The sequence below is a fragment of the Pogoniulus pusillus genome, chromosome 8 (assembly GCF_015220805.1).
Source record: "Pogoniulus pusillus isolate bPogPus1 chromosome 8, bPogPus1.pri, whole genome shotgun sequence".
NCBI lineage: Eukaryota > Metazoa > Chordata > Aves > Piciformes > Lybiidae > Pogoniulus > Pogoniulus pusillus.
The window spans coordinates 27,436,296-27,464,180 of NC_087271.1; the positions used below are offsets into that span (position 1 = coordinate 27,436,296).

At 37.1% G+C, this 27,885-nt stretch overlaps 2 protein-coding genes across 5 annotated transcripts in view; one reads left to right on the forward strand and one right to left on the reverse strand.

Moving 5' to 3' along the window:
* AK5 (adenylate kinase 5) overlaps positions 1-4,912 on the forward strand; it is a 108,560-nt gene extending 103,648 nt beyond the window's left edge. Inside the window, exon 14 of the mRNA XM_064147836.1 lies at positions 2,642-4,912. Within this exon, the coding sequence (XP_064003906.1) occupies positions 2,642-2,752 (111 nt within the window). The 3' untranslated portion in view covers positions 2,753-4,912. The remainder of the gene's footprint in view (positions 1-2,641) is intronic.
* The window catches only part of ZZZ3 (zinc finger ZZ-type containing 3), a 55,370-nt gene continuing 31,537 nt past the window's right edge, over positions 4,053-27,885 (reverse strand). For 3 of the 4 annotated variants that reach the window (XM_064147808.1, XM_064147810.1, XM_064147811.1), the window contains exons 4-13: positions 22,993-23,131; positions 21,628-21,775; positions 21,426-21,544; positions 21,088-21,159; positions 20,821-20,922; positions 19,531-19,626; positions 13,714-13,866; positions 10,332-10,466; positions 7,666-7,766; positions 4,053-7,309 (exon numbers count right to left, since the gene is read on the reverse strand). In XM_064147808.1, coding sequence (XP_064003878.1) covers positions 7,165-7,309; positions 7,666-7,766; positions 10,332-10,466; positions 13,714-13,866; positions 19,531-19,626; positions 20,821-20,922; positions 21,088-21,159; positions 21,426-21,544; positions 21,628-21,775; positions 22,993-23,131 — 1,210 coding nt within the window. In that variant the 3' untranslated portion in view covers positions 4,053-7,164. The remainder of the gene's footprint in view (positions 7,310-7,665; positions 7,767-10,331; positions 10,467-13,713; positions 13,867-19,530; positions 19,627-20,820; positions 20,923-21,087; positions 21,160-21,425; positions 21,545-21,627; positions 21,776-22,992; positions 23,132-27,885) is intronic. The other variant, XM_064147812.1, reaches the window with a different exon arrangement.

Sequence of the window (27,885 nt, forward strand, 5' to 3'; positions counted from 1 at the left end):
ACCACCTCCCTAGGCAGCCCTTTCCAGTGTCCAATGACTCTCTCAGTGAAGAACTTTCTCCTCACCTCGAGCCGAAATTTCCCCTGGCGCAGCCTGAGGCTGTGTCCTCTTGTTCTGGAGCTGGCCACCTGAGAGAAGAGAGCAACAGTGTGGCTCCACCCTGCCTGGCTGACCTAGTGACCTTATATGATGGAGTGACTACATGAGTAGACAAAGGAAGAGCTATGGATGTCATCTGTCTGGACTTCTGTAAAGTCTTTGATATAGTGTCCCCACGACATCCTTCTCTCTAAACTAGGAAGACAGTGGACTGAATTGTGGATGAGGAATTGGTTAGAGGGTAGTGACCAACAGCTTGATGTCAAGATGGAATTCAGTGAAAAGTGGTGCTCCTCCAGGGTCCATACTGAGACCACTGCTGTTTGATATCTTCAGCAATGATGTAGAACAGTGGGACTGAGTGCACCCTCAACAAATTCACAGATTACACCAAGCTCAGTGGTGCAGGTGACATGCCTGAGTGACAGGATACCATCCAGAGAGACCTGGACAAGATGGAGAAGTGCATCTGTGTGACCCTTACGAGGTTCAAGAAGGCTAAATGCAAGGCCCTCCATATGGGTTGGGGCAATCCTTGGTATCAATACAGGATGGGAGATGCAGTTTTTAGGTACTTAAAGGAGGCTGGTAAGAAAGATCTCCTTAGCAGGGTATGTTGCAACAGGACAAAGGGCAATGGTTTTAGACTAAAAGAGGAGAATTGTTCTACAAGAGTAGTGAAGCACTGGCACAAGTTGCTCAGAGTGGTGGAAGTCCCATCTCTGGAAACATTCAAGGTTAGGCTAGAGAGGACTCTGAGCAACCACTCTATGATTTTGTGAGAACTCACCTTTCTAAGGCACCACCTGATGCTCCACAAAGTATTCCATCATGCACACACTTTCCAACATCACATAAGCCAACAAACACCAACATGAGGGAGAAAGCAAGGGAAGCAAGCTTGCCAGGAGGGCAGAGGGTAGTTTAGCTCAGACTGTAAGATACCCTTGCACTGAGTCCAAGTGGTGGACCCAGTCAGGTATAGCTCCTTAAAGGTTGGCCAGGGTGGTCATTTCCAGTGCTGTGGAGGTAGATGGGCTGGATGTGCCAGTACTTCCCACACAATGCAGCAGGGGACCAAACTTTGCAGTTTCTGTGGATGGCACCACCAAGAGCAAAACCAAGTTATGGGGAGTGAATGCAGTCCCTTGCTGGATCTCTGCAAGTAGCAGCTGCTGACTCCCACACAAAACTTAGCAGCAAGGGACTTAAGGTACATTGAGTGCAGCCAGACTGTATGGGAGCTGGCTGCAAGCCAACATCTGAGAGCAATTTCATGCCCCATTTCAAAAATGCATTATTTTGAGTTTGAAACTTGTGTTCTCCATCAGAACAAAGAGGTGGCAGAACATGATGGCCAGGAACATCTCCTTTAAACATTACAAGAGTCTGGCATTCTAGTCAGCAACTTGGGGATGAGTGTGCAGCACATAGCTCAGAAAAATGGGACGCTGATATGCATCCACTTAAATGTGTGCAAACTCCATGGCATGCATGCGTGAAAGACTAAGCCTGGAGAAGCAGAGAGGACACTTGCTTTTGAGCAGAGAATCAAGACCCTCACCAGACATTTGAGAGGAACTGAATAATCAGCAGATGCAATCTGTGTGGTTTCCACAGCCAGGGTGAAGGCTTCTTCTGTCACTACTGTGAAGGCAAAAGATAGCTATCAAGCAATTCAAGACATCCCTCAAGTGATAACATGCATGACGCTTCGTGCTTGGGATGGACATGGAATTCACTGCTCAGAAAAGCTTGGTGCTACATTATGTTTTCTAGAGAACATACAGAATTACTGGCTACAAACACCATTCCTCTTTGCTAAAATGCAGCTCTCTCTTCCTCAGCATAGGAGAATGAATTGGTCCTGGTTTCATTGAGCCCTCTCATGAAAAATAACTTGAAGAGTTTGGACAACCTCTTGCCAAAACAGAATCTTTGGAGTGTTAATTATTTCTTTGGTGAAAGTGAATTCTTGTTCAACAAAACGAGGGCTGCTACAAAAGATGTTGCCCACAGGTTGTCGTAAAACCAGGACAACTTGAGCAGGCTTGCAAATACACAGGCACAGAAGCACACAAGCTGGCTGAGTTACTGCCATTGGAAAGCTTTTGGGTCAGTGACAGCATTGCATGGGAACACTGTAGGTGACAAGGAACAAATGAACCAAATCTCATTAGCAGTGTGATACTGTTCTAGTAGCTTTCTTGTCAAGGGTATTAAATACTAAAATAGTTTCTAAAATCGTTGGAAACTGTCCTGTATACTTAAAGTGTAATTTTGCTTTAAAAGAAAAGTTCTTAGAAGAGGTTAAGGCTCTTTGTTTGATCCATGTGCTTTGCCACAGAACCTTCTCACACAAATGTGTGGAAACACAGTGAACAGTTTGATTTATGAAGCTGCTCCTCTGCATTAAGAGTGCTTGTAACATTAAACAGAGCAACTTTAATCTTATATCAGACTGCTTTTTGTTCCAGTGTTTTGATTCTGAGATAATTCTTTGTAACCTAATCAAAACGATTGTTTTCTGCCTGCTTCACAGATTGATGCAGAAGGAACACAGGAAGATGTTTTTCTGGAAGTCTGCAAGACAATTGACTCTTTCCTGAAAAGGGAAGAGGCAGCATGTTCTTTTCCAACAGAAATGCAGTAATGGTGTGTACACAACCTCACCTCATGTGCACTTGACAGTCACTGCTGAAATGCTGTTCAAAGCAATACTGCTTTCTGGAGAGGTATCTGGAATTTGTGCATGTGGTATGTTATTCTAGGTGAAATCTTTTTTCTCTATGCCAACAATACACTCAATAGAAAGTGGTCTGTATGCTAACTCTACACTAAAAATTGTATATTGTTTTGTTGGTTTGCTCTTCCTGGGTTAAAAGCAGCATGGTGAACAGCAGCTCTGGTTTCTATTTCACGATCTCATGTGCGATGAAAATAGGACAGTGCCTGACCAGCAGTGACAGCAGTGAGCTCTTCAACCACACCATTCAGCATTTGGCATGTTAACTTTAAGACTGCTGCATCCAATTTTCCCATTGGTTATTATTTTATTTGAATTAACAGTATTAATTTTGGTGGTGTCACATATCTTGTTCTTGGGCTTTAGTGACTGAAATCTGTTCCCTGTTACAAGCAGCTGTAAGAGAGATGGAATTAGTCAAGCTAGAGGTTAGAATTTTTCACATCCCCAGAACACTACTAAAAGTAAGGAAAAAATATATGGAAGCTGAAGATATGGTTGAGTATTTTGAAAGTCTGTCAATCCATTATTTCGGAGCAGACACCATTTTTGAGAGCCTTGTCTTCTGCTGGGAGTTGTAGGGTATTATAAAATACAACTACTCAGTTTTGTAAGCTTAGATGATGATTGTATTGTATTGTATAGTTGAATGTGCAATCCAGTAATTACCCATATTAAGAGCAGTTTTATTATGTTAATTAAAGCTGAATAAGCACCAGAACACATGAAGTGTGTTTAAAAGTCATACTTCTAAGGTATTTCAAGTGCAAAATTCTGTTCAGCATTTCTTGTCTTGCACTGGCATTGGCAAAACTTTGGTGGGTGAGAAAGAAAAAAGAAAGGGAAAAAAGTGTAAAATGTGAGGGAGTACTTCACTCTCCTTGCTTGTGTTTTGACTAAGCCATTTATCCATAATATCTGCAAAAAACTCCATAAAAATCCAATCACATTTCCTTCAGGTTAACAAAAATATTGTGGAGTTTCTTTGGTATTCTTAGAGCTAGACAAAAGCTGTTTGCCATTCCTGTAAAGTAATTGCATCCTCTTACAGGAACTACTGGATTAATTCACAGTTGAAGTGGGTTTGCATGATTGTTCTTACTGTCCAAAGTTGTACTTTAAGCAGCAGATTTGTACTTTTTAAGTTACCTTTCTTGTAATGAAGACATAAGACAAATAAAACATGTACAAAAATGAGGAGTAATGATTTCTGTTATAGTATATGTGGGTTTAATCCTTTTTAAAGCACAGTACATGACATGACTTGAAAATATAGCTCGAATCAGCATGCTTACAGAGTATGTCCTTTTTCCATTCAGGGCAGATTTCTTCTGTTTTCTTTCGCTTCCTCAGCATTTGCCCTGTAACTGCTAATTCAGTAATTTTTAAGGGACTGTTTTAGATACGCTCTTATCCTTCATATGCTGGATGTTCCTTCTTTCCTGGGTCCTTTTATAGCCTACATTTTACCTTTGATGCTCTAAGAAGTGCTTCTCCAGCTCCAGACCAGTGCCATCAGCTGCCAGGAACGTCTGCAGTACCACAGGTTTAAGCAAGAGACTTTCAGAATGCACCAGCTTGAGAAGGCAGGCTTTTCTAAATGGAGCCTTGAAGCACTAGCAGCTGTCTGGGGTAGTATTTGTCCCCTCAAAAGTAAAATATTCTGGAGTTACCATGAGGTTGCAAATTCTTCTGGGCAGGTTTTCTGGAGTACTTTTTTATGACTTCTAATTACACTGTGCAGGATGGGAACAAAGGCAACAATCAACTGCTAACTTTTTCTTTCTTTCTTTTTTTTTCTTTTTAGAAAAGGTCAAATTACAAAAAATTATTTAACATACAGTTTCAGTTTCATTTTTTTCTCCTTCTTCTAGTCTTTTCTCTGGAATGAAACAAAAAAATTCCCATGCTAGATTTGGTGTATGTGCATTAGGTATCTATTTGCCTATGTTTCTAGTGTATGCAAGAGAACTAGCTGTATATGCATGCATATGGAAATATAAATATTTATACATATTCAATAAAAAGAGGATTTATCCAAGACACTTAATTCTTGGGTGACTCAGACTCGAAGTTCTCCTTTTGTTTCCAATCTCATTCAAATTCGACCATGGCTTTTTGTTCTTCCCAAGCTATCCTAAATTGATGACTGAGTATTTTCATTGATATAGTTGTGTTATTTTCTTCCATTACTTGGTTCAGGCTATCAGCAGAAAACAAGTAGTACTATGGATTCTCTCCCTGATATTTCACCTTCACCAACTCTATCTTCCTATCAACAGCATGAATGATGTGCAAAGCACATGTTCTATAGTGTTAGAGCCTCTCAAAACAGTATCTGTTCCAGTTTAAAATGCATTGTGTGAATTTTTGTGTTGCGTTTTTTTAAGTTTGATTAAAGTTGTCTAAGTATAGACAGTATACTAGATAGGTGAGCCATACTAGTATACTAGAGAGGTGAGATATGTATACATATGATACTTGCTCAGTGTTTTAGTAACTGTACTGTATCACCTTCTAAATAGATTAAATAGTTATTTTTCTTAATTTCTCTGAAGCAAAAAATAAGTACACCTAAAGTTATTGCAAAACTTAATACTGATGAGTTTATAATTGACGTTATTAGGTATGGCCAGCCAATTATCCTTATTGCCAACTTTTTAAGTCAACTGAGTTTCTCTTCTAGCTAATTAATCTGAGTATTCAAGTTTCAAAGCAACTGGAAGTCTATTACAGTTATAAAATAATCAAGAGTTTCTCAATCACAAGCTATACATTTCAGTAGAAAATATATTAACTAAAATATGTCACAATAATTACAAAGCTCCTCAGACAATGGCATACAGTGTACCGAGGCTACTAAAAACTGAATCTCCTGAAAAGGAACAGTCTGTCAGTAAGAGATGAGGAAACTAAGCTGCTAATCCTGCAAAAGGCGAAGCATGTTTTAGTGGGTGCTGAGCACCATCAGTTCCCATTGAAATGAACGGCAGAGGAAGGCGCTGGGCATCCTGCAGGTCTGCATAGTGAGTATTAAAATGTCCTCTTAATGTTTTCCAGCTTGATTAAAAAGTCAGAAGTACACAGAAAGGAAGTCACAGCAAGCATTCTATATATAAACAGACTGTATCCACATAGTTTATTTCTCACAGTTCTCCTGACAATTGAACATTATTTAAGAACATACTGTATACACAGATAAGAAGAAACATACAAAATGTTTTAAATGATGCACAACAAAATCCAGCAGTATAAAAGAATGCATGTGAACCCTTGCTCACTGCTCAGGCTAAATTTAATCACTGTTTAAATAGTAATAAAAATACAATCTTTCATGGATCTTGTGCAGACTACAAAAGAGGAAAAATTATTACCATATATATGATTTATATTAGGCAGTTTTCTTTGATGAGTTGCACGAACAACTCCAAATACAGAGGCAGAAGGCTGTGTATTTTATTTTAAAGGAGTTAATGTTGAGTATTAGAGACTTTACACAGTTACTACCACTGGCACTTTTCACCATATTTTGTACACATCACACGATCATCTTATATAACATTACATTTAAAAAATATATCTGAGTGACAATTTTATAACATTCACACACCATGAGCTGGTTAAGGAAGCAATGCCACAGTTGCCCCCTGTAGTGCTTCACTGTTGGTAAATAGAGTTCATTGTGGTTTAAACAAAAAAAAACCAACCCAAATTAAAAAAAAAAAGAAATTGAACATTGATGTGATTAAGCAGCTCCAATTTAATAAAGGCCTGTAACCAATCATTGCTGAGACAGTGAGCGGTTTTTAGAGTACATCCTAGAAGCAAACACTGTCATTGGTTAAAACCTTGCCTAAAGAAGTCAGTTACTGTGCTGAAAACTATTTCACAACAAAACTGCAAGCTACTAAACTGTTTTTATATAAATACTTCGTCTCCTCTGGATCTCATTATAACCAAGTTCTTCAAAGCCTTTGGAACTTACTCTGTCTTTAATGTGTGCTCTCATTTCTGGCTCACCCTTTTGTATGTTTTTCTTTTGTGTTTAGATCCACCACCTAAAAATGACTAATGTGGTGAAAGAAAAGTCTCCCAGTGAAACCTTCTGCACACTAGGAATGTTCAGCTGCTGTTCAGTGATCTAGAACCATGACAGCTCAAAGCTGTAGTTTGACAAGTACACCCAGGAAGCTGTCATGCTGTGAGTGACATTTCAGGGAAAGCAGAGTCTTTCCAAAATGTGCACAGAATTAACAATGGTGCCATTGTTATTTTTCAAAGAAGATAGTAAGCCCAAGATGGTAGATCTGCTTCCCATGTCATCTATTTGCTGGAAAGTAGTTTGGGTCAAGATAATTGTAACTGGTGCCCTGGGACATGCAGTAGTCTCTGTCTAAAAATGTCTCTGCTCTGTAAATAGGTTCTAACTGATGATCTTCCTTATGAATCTCTGTTTCATGCAGACTGCAAGGGAAAGAAAAAGATAACAGTTTAAAAGTCAAATATTTTCCTCATCTTTAACTTTCAGAAACAGCGATCACATAAATATTCCTACCAAATTTGACATCAATTAATTAATACTGTTTTAACAGTACCAAAAGTATCTGTCCACTGTACTAAGAAAAAAAAATTGTATACATCCAGAATATGCTTACAAAATATTATCTCCCACAAATATATGCTCCATGTATCTTCTACTTGACCCAACACAGGATGTGTCCTCTATTCCAGAGCCAAGATTTCCAACATATACAGCAATTAAGCCACATAGAGAAACTGAATCTAGCGACAAGTAACAAGTAGAAGCATATGCTGCTCACCAGTCAGAACAAGAGTCACAGAAATCCAAGGACATTTCTTGAGGGCAGTCTTGGCAGTGCCACCGAACACCCTGGATAGGTTCAGTTCCGCAGTTATCACACTGGAAGCGGAAGGAAGCACATTGAAAACAGAGCAACTGTAACCACTTACCTTACTAAGAGTACACATGGGTACGCCCTATGGAAAGATGTGTATGTAGGTTGTCACTGCTAGCCCACACAGCTCAATTCTTCTCACCACAGACCATAATGTATTCAAGGATAACAAAGTCCTCATACTCTAGGAGAGACTCTCCAGAATCTGAGGATTGATTAGCCTTTCTCTTGCTTTGTTTCTACCTCCCTAAATGCTCCATGATGACGTTATCCTCCCGTTCACCTAAGCAGACCCAGTCCTGCCTGCAGTCGCTGCTTGTCCTCACATGGCTGTATTTAGGACAAACCATATAGAAACATCTAAATATATATGCACTTGCCATAGCAAAAGAAAGTAGTAAGACTAGACCAATAGAGCTTGCTGGGAGGCTGTTGATGGGCTGCAGATCAGGACACATTTCAGACTGATAATGCACTTTCAAACTCAGGAAATAACACATTATGTAAGCAGGCTGGAACCAGAAGCCAGGTGGCTGGGTAGAAAGTGGGACAACATGTTCAGGAAGGGAATAGAAGTCTAAAACTAAAGCTGAGACAGAAGACAACTAATCCCCTGAGAAGAATCAGGGAGAACACAACAGCAGCTGAGTGCAAGAAGAGTATGGCACAAAGAGGGGGAAACAAAGTACAACTGAAACACCAAGACTAGACGAAAAATCCACAGTGGCAGAGAAGAGGGGCAGAAATGCAAAACTATTTGTTAATAAAAAAGGAAATGTGGAAAATGGGACTTGAAGGCAAGCAGAGCTTTTAAAAAACGCAAAGAGTGCTTCAAAGGCAGGAAAACAAACGTGAGAAGCCTGTGCTTATCCTTCTTCAGAACCTCAAGTTCTCTTACAGTGAAAACCACTCTAAAAGCAGCTCGTTGCTGGCCACAACTAATCCATTCAGTTTTTCAAACACTCTACACCTTACAAACAGCTTTGCCACAGCTGTACCACTTCATTGCACAGATGGCTTCAGAGTTTGAGGGCTGATAAAAGGGACTAAGCATACTCGGAACTGTTCTCTGAAAATATAAAATTCTGAATAATGCTAAATCAGAAAACAAGAGAGAGAAGGGGAAAAAAAAAAGAGAGAAGATAAACTGGTTCCAGTTATCTTAATTTGAGAACTAAGATAGTGGAAACCCTTGACCTTCATTTCTGTGCTTCAGCTTCCCAGGACTTTCATTTCCTCAGGTGGAAAAAAAAAAGAAAAGTATTTGCGAATTGCTCTGATATTATGGCAGTGAAAGTCATACAAAGCCCACAAGGGATTAAATAATTCAAAAACAGAGTTTGAATAATGTGTAGTAAATGAGGCTGAAGGCCATGCAGAACCAAAAATGTTCATAATGGTTGCTTATTAGGTAAGCTCTCTGCAGTGCATGCACTGAGCAAGGCAGCACTCCCAAGGGAAAACAGTTCCTAATCATGTAGCTTCACAGCTTACAATAATGCATAATAAGATCAAATACAGACTGCAAAGAATACCTGACATTCCATAATTCCATCTTGTTTTTTCCAAGCAATCTTATATAGAAAAAACAACTAGTTTGTTACCTACAAGTCTGGTCTGCCTGATCGAAGTTTTGGGTTTTTTGTGAAGAAAATGCTGGTTTAAAAAGCCCCACAAAACACACCCAAACCCCAAATGCACCACGATTACTTTATAAAAACAATGGCAAAAATAAAAAGCACCTTGATGGTCTAACAGCAATGATTAACTCTGCCAATATCAACTGATGAGGCTGTCTTCATTTCCCGGTCAATCTGAACTGAACTTTAAACTTTACATTTCCATGTAAATGGGGTTGGAAAATAAATCTACCTGTGTAACACTAAACAAGGGGAAGAAACTGTTTCAACATAGTAACCAGTTAGACAGAAAATCCCTTGTAAACCAGACAATCTTACTTAGAGAATGCCTTTGCTTTCATGTCATCTATTCATGGCTGGTAGCTGGAGAACACATGGGTTTAATTTAATGTCTGTTTTCTTAATTTCATATAACAATTGTTTTGTGTCCTTGCTTCAACTTCTACAAGTCATTACTTGGTAAGATTATGAAGTTACTACAGAACAAAAAGTACCACTGATCTATTACTGTTCTCATTCTAAAAATCTTTGTCCCTTCTTTGGCATCAGGTAGAGGCAACATGCCAAATTCATAATCTGAGAATTATTACCATTGAATCACTTTCAAGAGGGATTGTAGAGTCTAGTGGAAAGCTAGGATGATTTAACAAGGCTCTGGAGCTAGTTTTTTTCATAATGTGAGTGAGGAAAAGACAGTATCCTTATTAATTTTCACACAGTATCAGTATTCAGCAAGACCTGAGGTACTACATTTTTTTTATTCTTGTTATTTTCTTTGGAAAATGAGGGAAAGTTGACACTGTTTGGAACCAAATTAAGGAAACTAAATTTGCTATATTAAACAACACCTTTTTTAAGAAATCCAAACTATGTTAACTTGGAAAACCTCTACTATCCACTGAGTAACAGAAGAACATCTCTTAAACTCACCTTGAATCCCACATGCTGCACAAACCCACTTTCTGCATGAATCTGCTGCAGTTTCTGTTTCTTCAATTTTTTAAACTCTAACAATTCTTTGTATTCAGGTAACTCTCGATATGTTATTGGAATACTCTCTTCATCCTGATAATCATTAAAAAGGAAGAGAAACATTCTTTATTTTGGGAATATAACTAGTAAGATACATATTTCCTAAATCAGTATGTATGATTAATAATCTTTGAGAAAATGATGGCAGTGTATTCTAACTAAGAAACATAATATATTGTTTATATCTTACTGTTTGCATTAAAACAATCCCCTTATTATCCAACAAAAAGTTTCTTCTGCTGAAGAGCTCAGGTCTAGTACAAAGGAGAGAGCAGTGTCCTGCTTTAATTCCTAGGGTTTTTATCATCTTAGATGCCTAACTGCAATTAGCATATAATCTGCTTGTCTATGCATTGTGGCCAAGGTGGCAGCTGCAGCAGAAGACGTTGCCTTTCTTTAAGACAGCGCTAGCTTATTTTCATTTTAAATACTTGGCAACAGATATACTTGAGAACTGAAATGTAAGGTCAGTTTTATCAAGTTACTTGATCTGTCTCTTCACTACTCTGTGGAATGGTACAGAATAGTCTATCCAAAGGATAGCTATAGTCACTGTTGCGAAGTACTTCCAAAGCTGTGAACATATTACAAACAAATGACACCGAGAAGCTTTTTACAGTGTTACAAATTTTTGCACAAACTCTGATTTTTCAAAGACCCATAAATCAAGACAGTAACAAGGCTTACATTTTATGTATTTTCACATGTATTAATACATCATATATGATTTTTATTTAAAGACAGTCAATCTTCTCACCTTTACCCTCAAGAATAAAAACTGATGAAAACCATCGTTCCATGATTGGAAGAGTAGAAGTTTTGGAATTATCCAACTCCTTCAGCCCTTTACTTCATGCTGTCTCAACAGCTTAGGAAAATAGATTGCAGGGTTTTTTTCCTAAATTATGAAAAACTTTGTCTCCATACTGGTTGGTGCACAGTTTGCCAGAGATACAACCAACAGTTCTCTCTTTTGAAGGAAACACAGCATTTCTGTTTTTTTCTCATCAAAATGTTTTCAACAAAGGCTGAGGACCTATATGCTCTAGGGAGCCAGAAGCTCCTGTTCCAATTCAGAGGCCTGTTTCAAGACGGCTATTTAATTGTAGCATCTGTAACTTGATAGGTATCAGCTGTTCCCAAAGATGACATGTCTTTATTGATGCAGAGCAGTAATCATATCCCATACTGATAGGAATGTTCAGTTATGGAAACAAGTAAAAGATAGTAATCAAAATTCTTCAAATGTAACTTACACACATCATTTCAATTTCTTTTTAACAAATCAGTGAGGAAGAAAAGAACCTCTACTGCTAAGTGAGCTTGTTACAGACAGTGAGGAAAAGAGGCTTGCTCTTTAGTGTTCAATTTCTAAAGGTCTTACCAATGACTTAACTGCAATTATGAACCTATATAAAGGACTAGACTGCAAATGTTCATTCACTTCATTCTAGCATAGCAAGTAGATGTTTTTAAGAAAAATTTAGACTACTGACAAAACAAAGTAATGGCAACTGAAAAGTAAATTCATTCTGTTGGGAATAGAAGGTCTTTACTTGGGAATAAACTCTTTTATACTAAGACAATTTTCAGGAATGCTTATGTCAGTCAAGGTGACTGGTAATATCCAGACAAAATCTTTTGCTTTTACAAGACAACAGCACTTGGTATTTCCATTGTAAAGGATTCAAAGAAAAGCTTTCTTACAATTTCCTTGCTACACTGGATCTCACTGGATCTCTTCTCCATTTTGTTGATGCAAAGTATTTTTCTCCACCACAGTGACTGTCACTAAGAGACCTGACTTTTAACACTAGAACAGAATTCTGTATGTTCATTGAATATAGTTAATGATGTCTTTTTTTTTTCTTCCAAATTGCTTCTATTTTGCACTGATAATGGGGATCTCTTTGGTAACAGAGCTCACCTGTGTCTTTCTACATTACTGCAAGCAGAAATATATCCATCTGGAAATGCTGCACTAGTGAAGAAAGAAAAGATTAAGCCAATTTTTTTTTTAAAAATATAAAACAAAAAAAAAGAGGGGAGAGAGCAGAAATCCACCATTATCATTGCAAAAATGTAAAACAGCAACTTTCATCCAAATTAAAATAAATCCCAGCTGATTTATCGTGCCCATAGGACACCATGGCAAAAAATCTGCAAGTTAGAAAACATGTATTTAAAACCCATACAGAAGAAAACAAAATCAGTTCCACTGAGATAAATGATCGTGATCTGAATCTCTTCTAATGTCCCTTTTTCTTTCCAGGTCTTTTCTGGTTCTTATTGGAATATACAAAATTATGAGGAATGTCTGTAGATGAACCAAAAAGACCATCAGAGAGAGAATAAAAAAACATGATTGAAGATGGGATTTAAGACCGAGCAAAAGATGACTCATTAAAATGTCATGTAGAGCATGTAGAAAAGTTTATAAAGAAAATTAATGTGCAGCCTTTACATTTTTGTCATGCAACAAACTTTTCAACAGGATCACAAAAACCCAGACAAAAAAAAATCAGTTACAACCCCCTCCCCCCAAACAAACAAAACAGGAATTTAATGATCAGGTTTTTCAGGCGAAAACAGTAAAGACAGTGATTTACAGCAGCTGTGAAATCTGCCCAGCTTCCTGGCAGTAGGATATAGTCCCTCTATGATTTTATGACTGTGTCAAAGTGGGAAAGGCATCTGTTAAATTCATGTAGTGTTATTGCATGTGATAAATTCAGGAAGTGGAATGCTGCATAACGTAATAATACATTGGGTTAGGATGTCTAATAGAATTTGCCTCTAAAAGCATATACATTTGCTTGTTGATTGACAGTCAGTCTCTTAGCTCATGTTTTGAAGCATATTTTAAGAACTCCACAATTAACCAACAAATGAAGAAGAAAAATGACACCAAAACCATTCAAATTTTACCAGAGCTCTATGTAACTTTTCTACCACTCATCTTTAAGCAGAATCACAACTATGTAGTTTATATGGTTTTCAAACTCATGTCAGATCACTTTTTGAAAATACACAACTAAAACTTTTTAGACCTATTTCAGGGCAAAATTATTTATTACTTCTTTTACATATTCACTTTCTGATATAGCCTGAATTGTCTGCAGTTGGAGATCTTTATGATGTGTTTATAACTGAAGACTGCTCATGAATCTTACCACAATTCAGTATTTTATCGCTAAGATGCTTAATTCTGGTATTACTCATTAAACAAGGTTAAAGTGACAGCAAGCAAGACGTTCTCTGACGAACTTAAATGACATACCGATACTTCCTCTTCTGCTGCAGTATCCATATGGCTGTGAAAACTGGATCTGTCATCATCTTCATCCATATAAACTGGAGGTTCATGAGATGTCATGAAAGTTGAAGGTTTGAAAAGATGTTTATTTAAAGGATGCTGTCGTCTACTTGATGACTACAGTGAAAAAATGATACAGTTTTAAAAACATTAATTGGCTACTATTTAAGTAATCCTCATCAATAAAACCTTGCCAGAAATGTGTTCTTTTGTATTAACACTCTATAATGAATTCTCTATCAGAGCCTGATAGCAAGTAAAATCAGATGAACAGTGTGATGCTTCTATGGTGAACATGCAGTAAGAAAGAGTACTTACCACAAAAACCTCAGAGAATCATATCATAGAGTCATAGAATCAACCAGGTTGGAAAAGACCTCCAAGATCATCCAGTCCAACCCATCCCCCAGCCCTATCCAGTCAACTAGACCATGGCACTAAGTGCCTCATCCAGTCTCTTCTTGAACACCTCCAGGGACAGTGGCTCCACCACCTCCCTGGGCAGCCCATTCCAGTGCCAATCACTCTCTCAGGGAAGAACTTCCTCCTAACATCTGCCTGTACTTCCCCCGGCACAACTTGTGACTGTGTCCCCTTGTTCTCTTGCCAGTTGCCTGGGAGAAGAGACCAACTCCCTCCTGGCTACAACTTCCCTTCAGGTAGTTGTAGACAGCAATGAGGTCACCCCTGAGCCTCCTCTTCTCCAGGCTAAACACCCCCAGCTCCCTCAGCCTCTCCTCATAGGGTTTGTGTTCCAGGCCTTTCACCAGCTTTGTGGCCCTTCTCTGGACAAGTTCCAGCACCTCAACATAAGAAAACAGAAAGTAATGCTGTCACAGCTTTGAAGACTAAGATTCAAAGTACAAAGATATGAACACATTTCCAAGACTCGTGAATAGTGTGAGTCAAAGCAAAGAAGTAGTTTTGCACAGGTCCAAAATTCAAGAGATGAGTTCATGCTTGGCACTTATCATCAACTTCCTGTTTTAGTTTGTGGCCTAGAAAATTTGTCTAGGCTAATTGTCCAGAATTACTTCCTAGTCCAGAGAGAGAAAATGCATTTCACCATAAAAAAGGATGATAATAGAAAGAGTTGCTCTCTGAAGGTTTCTTTTCATTGCCACAGACTGGAAAAGGAATCTAAAAAATGTTAGATGAGATGAATTACTCCATTAGTGTATATCTAAAACCTTTCAAGTGTAATATGGTCTGAAGGTGTAGAATGCATGGCAGTTTTAAAATAGATTACTTAAAGGCACTCAGCCTCTATTACTTATTCCCCATGGAAGAATATTTATATATATATATAAAAATTCAAGGTGAATGAAACTGAGTCAACTTTTTACTTAGCTACTTTCAAGAAAGGCACTTTGACATCTTAAATGTCATCTTTTACATTTCTCTATTTAAATAAAACAGTGTGAATCAAAACCCAGAAGCATGAAAAGTGGAGTTCTGAAATTAATAATCATAAAAGAAAGAACTGTCTTGCACTGAGTAGCTTCAGTCACACACATAAAGCATGAGGAATTTTTGCAATCATAAATACTTCTGTTCTATGCAAGACTTATCTTAGAGATTTCTAGACCTTTGTCAGTGTCATGGACAGTCATTTGAGTGCACCCTCCAGCAAGTGAGTTGACAACACCAAGCTATGTGCTGCAGGAAAAATGCTGGAGGGAAGGGATTCCATCCAGAGGGACCTGTACAAGCTTGACAAGTGGGCATCGGTGAACTTTGTAAGGTTCAACACGGCCAAGCACAAGGTCCTGCATCTTGGTCTAGGCAATCTTCAGTACCAATAAGTCTTGAGGGATGATTGAGAGCAGCCCTGCAGAGAAGGACTTGGGGGTACTGACAGATGAAAAGCTGGACATGAGCCAGCAACGTGCACCTGCAGACCACAAGGTCAACTATATCCTGGGCTTATTAAAAGAAGTGGCCAGCAGAGAAAAGTGAATTCTCCCCTTCTACTTCACTCGGGTGAAATTTCACCTGAATACTAGGTTCTGCCCCTGTGAGGGCAGGTTGAGAGACTTGAGGTTGTTTAGCCCAAAGAAGGATCCAGAGACTTTACCCTGTAGCCTGCCAGACTACAGGAAAGATGAGGAGAGGACTCTATCAGGAAGTGTAGCAATAGGACAAGGAGTCCCTAAACTGAAAGAGGGTAGATTTTCATTAAATATTAGGAAGAAATTCTTTGCTGTGTAGGTAGTGAAACACTGGAACAGATTGCCCAGAGAAGTTGTGAATGCTTCCTCCCTGGAAATGTTCATCAGCAGGTTGGATGGGGCTTTTATTTCATTGAAGGTGTCCCTGCACAAGGCAGAAGGGGCTGGGACTAGATGACTTTTAAGGTCCTTTCCAACCCAAACCATTCTATGATTCTGTATCAGTTATAAATCCATAATACTGTAATACAACTGTTTTATGTCTACAGAGGGATTCAACCTCAAAAGGATGCATCATGACAGTTGTGCACAGTTTAAAAAGTAAAGGCAAAGATCATACAGATGATCTTAGATGGAACATAGCTATGCACACAGAAGTATAACAAGGAATTGAGGCTAGCTCCATCCACTGAAGGGAAGTGATAAAGTCTGCAGTAATGACTGGGAGGTGGTATCTGCAGAACTACAGTGTGCAAAGCAAAAACGTTTTGTTCTAACGCTAATGTACCCGTTATGCTGAATTGTTACACCTCCTGCCTTGTGATCACTGACTTCTTGTGTTTATCCAGGTTTTTTTTTTCCTTAGGGTTTAAAACTTCCCCCAATTACTTCCATTTATGAGGTTAGACAGTACTTCATCTTGAGCTGGCAGTGATTTAAATGTTCTGTTCATAGAAAAAAGATCTGTGTTCAAGACTAGATCTGAAAATCAAGAAAGGAAAACTGTATCTACACTTAAATAGCAGCACAGCTATGATTTAGGAATTTAACTGAGGATTTCAGTGTTTTAACAAGATTCTACTTCTGGTGAAGAATGAACTAAAACACTACTTAGAAGCAGTTATAAAAATATTTTTTCCTGTGTAAAATGTACCTTCTGGATTAAACTTAAAAGCAGGTGCACTAATGACATTATATTGCCATTAAAGATTATAAGCCATTGAAGAACTGAATTTTGGAGTTCTAAATCTCTGATGTAGTTTTACTTTTACTGGTAGTAGATAATGTTTACACAGGAAAATAACCTGATTCATCCTGTTTAATTTTCTGTATCTCTTATGATAAGAGACATTATGTCATGAGGAGAAACACACAGTAATGTCAGTAAGACAGTCAAGAATTGAATAGGCTTCTCACCTCCCCAGTAGCCATTGCAAAAACAAAAGCATCCAGAGCAATGCCCATGAAGAAATGCAAGTACCATCTTGTGAAGTATCCCTCTGACACAATTATTCACATGAAGTATATTTACATTTTTTATTCTCACACAGGTATGTGCTTTGAGTATTAGCATCCAGTTTTCATACTTCTATTACAGGCAATAAAACCTAGCTGATATTGCAGTTTACAGTGTTACATCCACACAGTATCAAAGTGAGGATGAGCACAGCATAAGCATGACCCAGGTTTCCAATATCCCTTGCATTTCCTTTCTGCAACATTATGTTATCTCCAACAGAGACCTGGCAGTAACTACAGTCTGGTACAGTGCTGTCAATCTGTGCTCTAGGTAGACAGCTCTGTTAGCAGACCAAGAGCTCAATTATCTCACATATGCTGTTTGTTTGATTTTTTTTGTCTGCTGTGGGATATAAACATAAAATGAAAATGATGCTTTAATACAAATCAGGGCACAACGACCTTACTCTCATGACTTGGTAATAAGGATATGAATCATACTGTGAAAAGAGACATATAAGCTTAGGAAAAATCTGCAGGATGGTAGTATTATCACTGTAGTATGAAAATGCTAAGAATTCTATATTTAAAAATGTTTCCCTCTTGTTTAGACTGTATTTGTATGCAGAGCAATAGGGTTAAAGAACTTCTGCATGGCTGTTTGAATTAGTGAAATATAGGATTAAAATATCACACATGTACTGATTAGGTATCCACTATTTATCAAATACTGTGATCTGCTGTCTGGCAGCACTGCACATGTTCTGCACTAACAGTCTTTCACAGAATCACAGAACTAACCAGGTTGGAAAAGACCTTTAGGAGTCCAACCTATGACCTAACCCTTTTAATTAATTAAACCATGGCACTAAGTGCCTCATCCAGACTCCTTTTAAACACCTCCAGGGATGGTGACTCCACTACGTCCCCAAGCAGCCTATTCCAATGGCCAATCACTCTTCCCTGCTCCTCTTTTTGTCATTAATACCTTTATAAAAACACTTCTTGTTATCATTCACAGCAGTTTTCCAAACAAAACTAAGAGGAAAGAAGAAAAGACATCTGAATAAACTTAAAATAGTACAGTGACATAAAGAACTCAAAGGATGACAATTTCCAGAACTAAATTTTCAACTCTTTTTGAAATGAGCCCCTTGGTATGGTCAACTGTGTGAGTAATTTAGAGTTCTGACAGATGAATTTCACCACAGTATTTAAAGCACAAATGTTTCCAGCTGCTTTTTGGTTCTTCTGCCAGAAAGTGCTTTTCCAGTATAGAGAGTAGCAGACAGAATCATGTCTGCCTCTGTTTTATAGAGCAGAATACCAGATTAAATTCCTGGTAGAAGTAAAATGTCATTACCATGACGGATGGCAAACTGGAAGGCCTCTGATATGACCATTTATTGTTTGCAGTAACTTCACAGAATACTAGGAGACAGTCAGGGGTGTGATTTGAAATCATTTGTAATGATTTCAAATCATTACAAATGAGATGTGGTAGATCTTCCTATCAGGCCCCTCTGGCAGTACCTTCTGTTCCCAAGCTTTCAGGGGACTAACTGTACATTTGATTTTTTTTAGAATTAATGTAAGGCTTACTCTGTTCTTAATCAGCAAACATCATGGACACCTGGATACAAAAATCCACTGTAACACGTTTTAAAGAACTTTTGCAAACACAGGGGTAACAAAACCAAACCAAACACAGCAAACAAATTTCTCCACAAACCCTGAGATCGCTCTCTTCAAATGTCTGGGGTCCTCATTAGGACCTAAGAGTACCACATTTTTTAAATCAAAGTATTTGCTTGGTCTGCACAGAAGTGTGGATTGTTTGTTTTTCTTTTGCAAATTAAGCTTTCTAAGGACCATATTCTTTTCTAATTCATTCCAAGATCAGAAAAAAGCATTGCATTGGAATGGTCATGTATGCCAAAGACCAAAATAAAACATGACATTCCAATCTTCAGCCTATGCTTGTGATGGTTTTGTGCTTAGTTATACATAATTGTCTATGGATTTGTTGATTAGAAGATGGTTGTGCAATATGAATTGTAGGGCTCCTTATCTTTAATAAAGCACAGGGTTATCATTATCCTCTTCTAGATCAATTATGGTAAACTTCCAAATGAGAAAGTATCCAAAGACCAATGGTTCAACCCTGTTTGTTCAGCCTGTAATATGACTGCTACATCCTCTTTTCCGACACTTGATGTCCCAGAGATTATCCTGATAGAGATATAATTAATAAACATCAATGTGAAACTAGAGTAACAGCAGCTCACTCAGCTAATGACAAAGAGAAAGACTATTAAGAAACACATGCAAGGAGGAAGTATTTAGTAAGAAAAGCACTACTGAAAATATTAATGATTTTCCATGTAAATGCAAACAGAAATACAGAATTTTTGTTGCAATACTGTCTCACCTTTTTGGAATATAAATATAAGTTTGGAGTTCTTCCTGGAACTGGAATACCAGCTTTAGTTAACTTAATAAAATATTTTTGCACTCTGCTGGCAACCTAGAAAAAACAACATGCCACAATTAAATGTTAAACATAATGTAATGGGTCTTGACTTCGACATTTTGCCAGCATTGCTAAATTGGTTCAGAATGTAAGAACAAGAAGTTCTCATTTTTCTACTTTGTGACAACTACTTGAAGCATTATCTATCTTTCAGTGCTGTATTTGTAAATTTTAGACACCAAAGGCTTTCAGAGAAAAAAAAAATCTATTGTGAAGTAGTACATGGGAAATCTAGCAAAAAGTGTTAAGAGAAAGGAAAGAATTTCAGCAGTTTATTACATGCTGAAGCTAAACTTAATCTTTCTTAACAATGACCCATAAATTAAGAACTAGCATACAGAAAGTATTTCCACATTTCATTCATGAAATAAGTAAGCACAAACTTTTATTTCTTTTGAGATAGTCTTATATACTGAAGTATACTTCTACACACAACTGATAGAAGAAATGAAAATACTGTAACTCAGAACATCAGCATTTTTTACTTCTGGTCAAAGTTGAGAAATTATGTTATTTTAAGGGAAAAATCCTAAAAAGATAAATGCAGAAATAGATCTGTGCCCTTTTGTGGATCCTGTACAGAACTAATTTTTCTGTTTGTGAGTATCCATATCAGCCCATTCACCAGTATTAAGGTGCAGGAAACCCAGCACTCCCATGTAACTCAATCTGAGAACAGTTGGTGTCACTGTACTTACTGTATAGAATTAAATTAAGTCTGTCAAAATCTAATGAACAACTAAATCTGTCAGCTTTGTCACAGGCTTTGGGGCACTTCAAAAATTCTGTATTTCAGATAGAGTCATTGTTATTAGTGAAATACACATCCTGCATTTTTAAGAAAAAGTGATTACTGAGAAGATATTAGATTTTATATACTGCTATTTCAAACAAATTTTTAGATGGCTACAAGTAATACTTCTGTGAATTTGTAGCAACTGCTAGGATGCAGTGACTGACATCACCACTACCACAGCAGAAGCTCTCAAACAATGGTCAAGGCAAATTTTTTTCCTAACAAGATTAATTCGATTGCTTTCATTATGAATATTGCAGAAAATAGACTTTTTTTTTCATATTTAAACTCTTGAAATTAGAAATAGGTTACTCAAGAATTGAAGAGAAATCTGGACACAATCTCTTATCAGTACTTCCTAAAAAAGCTTCTCAAAGTGTTTTACTTGTTACCTGCTTTGCTGTTCTGTTTCCTAGTTCATCAGCTATCTTCTGCCACCGTCGGGACTCTACTTCCTCTGGTGGGTACTTCAAAAGCAATTGCTCAAGTTTTTTCTAAATCAACAGGGAAAAAAATACATCCTTTCTAGTAGAGGTATGAATTGTCAGTATCTACCTACATGTGACTCTGAACTTCTAAGTGCTTGAATATTATTACAGAATTTACTTTCGTTCTCATGTATGTTACCATAGCTTCAAAATGAAGGAGTTTTCCATTACCTGTTCCTCTACAGTCCACAGCTGGTTAAAAGTTTCAGGTTTGGTCTCATCACAAAGTCGCCCTCTTATCATCTGCTCAAAAACAGTATGTAAAAAGGAGTATGTGTTTAGGAAAAGTACGGTTAGGATAATTTGGTTTTAACCCATTTCTTACCTAAGTAAAAACAGGCTCAAATAAATGTATGAAAAATATAAATAAGATTTTTTTAATCCAAAAATAAGTCTTCAGAGTGAGTACAGGAATGACATGTCATTACCAGCATCAGTATTAAAAGAAACAGTTAAGATTATCCACATACCCATATCAAAAATTGTATCTTCCTTTTTATAGTAACTACCTGTGGTCGACTGTTTGTGGAACCTTCTGGACCATCACTTAAAGGCAAGACAGAGAATGAAATAGACTCTCCATCCTTCTTGGGATCCAAAGGACTTTTTGGTCTTGCAGGTATACCTACTGTAAGCAACACAAAAAAGGAATCATTAAACCTCCACACTGGTCATTTTTTTTTTGGTCACATTTGCCCACTTCCCTTTTACCTTTGTCAAAAATTAGCTTCACTCTCCTACTGTTACGTTTTCGGTTTTTGAATTCTCTCTCAAAGTTTCCAAGGCTACTGGTGTATTGGTCCCAGGCAATCTCAGGGAGCTGAACAACCCTCTGAGGATATGGAAGACCCATATCAACCTGAAAAACAAAAAACCAAGAATGAAAAATGAAAAGCACTATTTAACAGAATTGTTGTACATTCAAACAAAAAAATTACAACTCCTGAGAAGTTACGAAAACCTCATACTGCTTCTTAGCTGACAGCAGTATTCAAAACCAGAATGTTTAAAGTGCCGTGCAATACAGTGGTTTTAAGAAGAATGTATATTTCAAGCATAATACACAATGGTGCATATAAAATACACAGCAGCATGGTCAATAATGGTTTGCTGAGCTTAAAACTTGTGTAGCATGCATTTCACAGTCAAAGCCAGGTGTTTCTGACTTCAAAATCCTGTTACTGCCCGTCTTTTGTTTCAGAGTGCTGTAATTTGATAAATCTAGATTTGTCCCCTCCAAAAGTATTTTACACTGATTTTGCTGTCTTCTGCCTAGAACACAACTGTAGCAAAGCTCATCGTTTTATTTAAAAGTCAACTTTAAGAGTACCATTCCTTTGGTTTGGAGACAAGAATACAGCAGATACTTTCAGCTATTGCTAGTGTTTTCCCACAAAATGATTAGCAACTGCAACATCAGGAATGTTATTAACTCATAATTAACTAAAAATGTAATGGTAAGACTACTACCAAAACTAATGGAGCTAATACCAACCTCTCTCTAAACCTAAGCCCTACTGAACTAGTCAAAAAGCACCATAAAATTCCTACTTCATTCTTCACTGAACTACGACATGTTGCTAGACTGAAGGTCAGCTCTCCATCAGACAACATTCTGTTATCCAGAACTCAGGTATGTTTTCTAGCACTCATTTTTGGTTCAGACTATGAAGTACATTTCCCCCTGTTTAAAAAGTACACTACCAAATTCACTCATAGCAGAACATTTACATTCTCTAATGAGGGAAGTTCTGAATTCTTGATTTGATGCCTCACTCTGAATTACTTCCAGTCACTTTTACACTACAAGTTGTCTTAAAATAATTAAATTACAATTAGAAATTTAAAAATTACATTTCTACATACCAAGGGGAAAAAAAGGTATATCTAACAAAATCACTGAAGACCTATGTCCTAATAACAAAGGGCCATTTTTACTCAGTAGACAAAGGATTTTAAACTCAAGTGTTTACACAAGTGCGTAGAGAATTCTCTGATTTTTTATGGGTGATGAATTACTAGTTATTCTTTAAAAAATGAATCCATGTAAGACTCAAGTAAAGTCCATTGAAATACCTTCTTCTGGAGTCTTTCCACAAATCCAATAGGATCTTTCAGTGCTTCTCTCTGGTGTCTGCCTAAACTTTCAAGGTCTTGAACTGCTTGAGTACGTTGAGCCTCAAGTACAGCAATCGTCTGTAACAGTCTCTGATAACTACAAAGAAAAATATCTCACTAAGATTGTCTTTAAAGGTGACACCCACTCCATCTAAATACTAGCCATGATTATCTACTAGTATCTACTAGGTTTCATAGCTTATCTGAGACATTTCATAAATATTTTTACTAAATTACACATTTTAAGTAGATTAATTTATATAAACCCATTTTAAAAACTCACAATTTAAACTCTTAGTGATTTCCTTTAACTGCAGTTTCTATACTAGCTAAAAGAATACAGTAGCAGGGACAATCTATTGACATTTTCAAGAGCTATGACCAACAGGCTTTTGTTTACCAAAATAAGCAAAACACAAACAAAATGCCTGATTTCTCTTCCACTTCAAAACCAGGTCACATCTACCCCCTGGCACAAATGACTCTACTCCACAATTATCACATTCTGTTCAAGCACTCATGGGATGGACATGGATGGCTTAAACACTATATCTAAACATTTCACAGGTGCCTCACCTTAGAGCAGAACATGAGAATCATTTATGAAAACTAACAGCAAAGCAATAAATAAATACTTTGCAAAAACAGACTCCTCTAATACAGAAGTTGAATGAAAATTAATGAAAATCTGCCATCCCAGATTCATACACAATTTTCACTAGATAGCAGATACATTTGAGAGTCAATGACTTGCCTACAATATCTGTAACCAAACAATACATGTTTGCAAAACTCTTGCCCCATTGGAACAATGCAAGGGGCGAACAGAAAAGTAGCTGTTGGTAACACTCACCAAACCCCATAAAAATGCCAAGCCTCCTCTAAAAGCCAGCTCCCTACAAAGTTGCAATGCTCAAGCATTTAAGAACATGTGAGAAGATTTCCTGCCACTGATCCTATCCTTAAAAAAGAATTCTCATCTTAAACTATCTTTAGTCAGAGTAAACTTACACACAAACTTGTAATTAGCAAGAGGTATCTCAAACACTACTTTTTTGGACTCTCCTTATATATTATTTCAACCTAATTACAATGCATTTTCTCACTTTTTTAAGATAGACTTCGAAACAGCAGTATTACTTTTAGTCTCACCTCAAACTAAAACACACAGAAGAAGATCCTTGCCTTTAGTCCTTATCTTTTTCAAGGTGAAAAAATCTTAGATAATCACCTTCTAAGTAATGATACAATGAGCATTCTCACATTTACTTGTATATACCTTGCAACTTTGACACAGTGTTCAGACAATCTTACAGGCACACAGGTAAAAGTTTATTACTTGCTTTTAGCATGAACCATATAGTGATGTAAAACCCTTGCAGTGTTATCACAATATTTCCCCTTATTTAAATACTTATTGCCAGTTCACAAATGGAACTCTGTTCAGTATTTTTTTAGTATGACAATATATAAAGCTAGCAGGTGACAAAGGTGACACTCATCAACAAGGGAAAACTGTAGCAGAAAATAATTCTAATTTATCTAAGAAAATCAGCACACAGAGCCCCCTGAAATGTCTGGATGCTTCACAAAAAATTACCTGGAAAAAAAAAAGTTACTTTGTCAACTACATTTGCCCTAAAACATTTTAGTACCTTGAAAAGATTTTTAATTATGTTATCAAAATACACATAAGTAACATCCTCTCGACTGATAAAATGCCCTAGAGCTGGCGGTCATCACTTTCCAATATTAAGATTAAACTGTACTTCTATAGTTCTTCAGAACTATAGTTCACAATGATAGAAAGTATAGTAAAATCAGTTTTGGAGATCAGAAGGTAAAAAAGTGCACCACAACTTCAATTTTATATTACAGACACTGATTATTTCCTATGCATAAAGGACCTGTTTTAAGTATACACTTCTTGTAACAAAACATGGCTAAAACCTACGTAGAGAAACATCAACTTTAAACAAGAGCTGTGACACAAAATTGGTCCTTATCAGCAATCACAATTTGAACAAGTCTTTGTTTTATTGCCATCTGCTGGCGCTCCAGCAAAGTACAGATTTAAAACCCAAAGTCATTTATCACTTTTATCACTCTGGATTTTGATCTACTAATTGTGATTCATAAGAAAAAAAAAACAACCAACCAATCAAAAAAAGTTATTAGATGCTACGAAAAGAAAGTATTGGATATTAAGTATGTTATATTCTAAGACTGGAAATTATTGTAGGAAAAGGGAAACAGACGTTGCATTCAGCATTTCCAAGTTAACCCAAGACAACTGTATTAAGATACTGGCTGTCTGGAGAAATCTTTAAGACAGATCAAACACAATCCTCTCAATTCTAAGAACTGTGAGTTTTGCATGGGATTTTTGCTTGGTTTGTTTTTTTGTTTGGATTTTGTTTTGGTGGTTTTTTTTTTTTTGTTGTTGTTGTTCGTGTTTCATTTTAGCTTGTTTCAGTTCAGAAATATCAATGTTCCCAGCTTTTAATCTTGGCCTGAAATCTTTGCTGGTGTCATAATTCAGTAATTTTGACACTGTAAGAGTTTTTTGCAAGTTATTTTAAAAAATCTGTTACTGCACCAGGGAAGAGTGATGGGATTCAGTGCTAGACTTGTAGAACACACATCACAGCAATGAGGAAGCCAAAGAAACTGATGGAGAGTGGTCCTTCTTTGATCTTCCCTCAGACACAAAAGAGTTTAAGGGCATAATCAATAGGAGCGTACATCAACTCCTGGCAGGACTTATACGAGCACTTTTGCCTAGAGAAAGCAGCACATGATAGTTTTTTACTTAGATAATGCTTAGATATTATGACCAAGTTAATCTACTTTGATCAATTCTGCAACTCATTATGAAACCTTCTTCCACTCAAGCTTAACAATTTTACATGTACTGTAATTTACTGTATTTAATTATTTGTACTTCAGACCATTTAGAAGATTTTCAGGGTAAATAAACTACACCTCCATGTTATGCACAAAAAAAAATAGAGTATACCTTAAGTAGCACACTATTTCTGAATGCCAATGTCAGTCTACTTTTTAAAAAAGGACACTTAAACCCCAAAAAGCACAACAAACAACACCGCCACAGCAAAATCTAAATCAAAACAGGAAACCCTACTGCAGCCTTCTACCTAAACCTAAAAAACATTTTCTACTCTGTTTTCACCTTCCTTCCAACATTCACAGCTTCAGACTTTACATTTCAAACATCTGAGCAGTTATGAACTTGTGATGCCCTTTTCTTTCTTAAATCTTAAGTTAAATCCTTAACTCTGACCCAAAACCAGAACACCCACTCATACATTTCTACAGGCTTTATTTTTGTCAAGAGCTGTCCACCACATTCAGTAGCAGTTAATATTAGCTGTACAGAAGCACTTATATCCACATTTCCATCAAGTTTCCAAAATCTTTAGTAGCAATTAGGTGTCTGTATCTCTAAACAAACATCTAACTTGTTCCAGTCTTGTCAACGTGAAAGGTTAAAACATCCTCCATCAGTCCTCCTCCAGTCAACACATTTTAATATAGCCTTTTGATCTTCCTTTAACAGTACTTTCTAAAGTATTTTTCTGTGGAACAGTCACATCTAGTAAGAACAATCTAGGTCCCTGTTGTTTCTCTATTTTCAAGGTAGTAAGTGGCAGTAAAATTATTTTCCTCACAAGGAGCACAAAGACTGGACAACATATCCTCAACAACTCTTTTCTCATAAGCTCTGAAGAGAATGGTCCCAGTTCCTGTACTGAGAGAAAATATCAGACAGACTTCTCCAGTATCTCCACTTTTTCTTCTCTGAAAGGATGCTGGGGAAAACAACCATTCAGAAGGGGGTTTCTTCTAGAGAGAAAATAGCAGCAACCTATGTTACCACAAACCTGACTGAACCTTACAGAAATCCTCTGAAGAAAAAAAGTGGAGAAAGCTTACAGCACTGATTACTGAACTCCTTCAACTCCCTCTGCACTAGCTTACACAGGTTTTCACTAAAACCCAAGGAAGAATTGCCCCAGCTATTCAGGTCTATGTTCTTGTAGTAGGTGCAAATCAACACATTCCCTCAACTATACTGTTAGAGTAATATCTGAACACTATAACAGGATTACAAGAATGTGATGTGCAGTCATGAGCAGCTACACATTCTAACAGCAATGCAAATAATTATTCACTCAATCTATTTTTGGCTAAAAGAAGGTGAAGAAAAGTTAGAAATAAGGAAGACAATTAGTAAAATGTATATTTCTATTAGTTGTCACTATGGTAATAAATCAAGGACAAACACAGTTAGTCCTTGGCTTCAGAAGCATCAAGCTTTCAAAGGCTGTTATACAAAGCAACATCACTAAACAAAATAAAAGATGTGCAATAATGAAAAATTATGCATCATCTGGCTAGTCCTACCAAGAAGAAAATTTAAAGGAAACCAAAGAGTAAGATCCTTCCTTCTCTCACAAGAGCATGTAAGTTCCTGCCAGTACCAAGGAAACACCTATTTTGATTAGAACTTATGGCTGAGACTAAAGCATGCATTAATACATAACACTTGTACATCTCCTTTCTAAAAGACACTGCCAGTCAGCTTTGTATTTTGTGACGAAGACACTGTCAAAACTTCATGTAAGACCAGAACAAATATTTAGGACTGGTAGTGGAGATATTTCAAGCTACATTAGATAAAACTGAAAAGTAGAGATACTCGCATTTCTCACAGCATATGCCAGTCATTATGGTTTTGTTTTCTCAGTGGCATCATTATGCTTATTGTACAAGTGAAATACTTGCACATCCCTACCCAGTAGGCAATTACGATAATGTAATTTATTC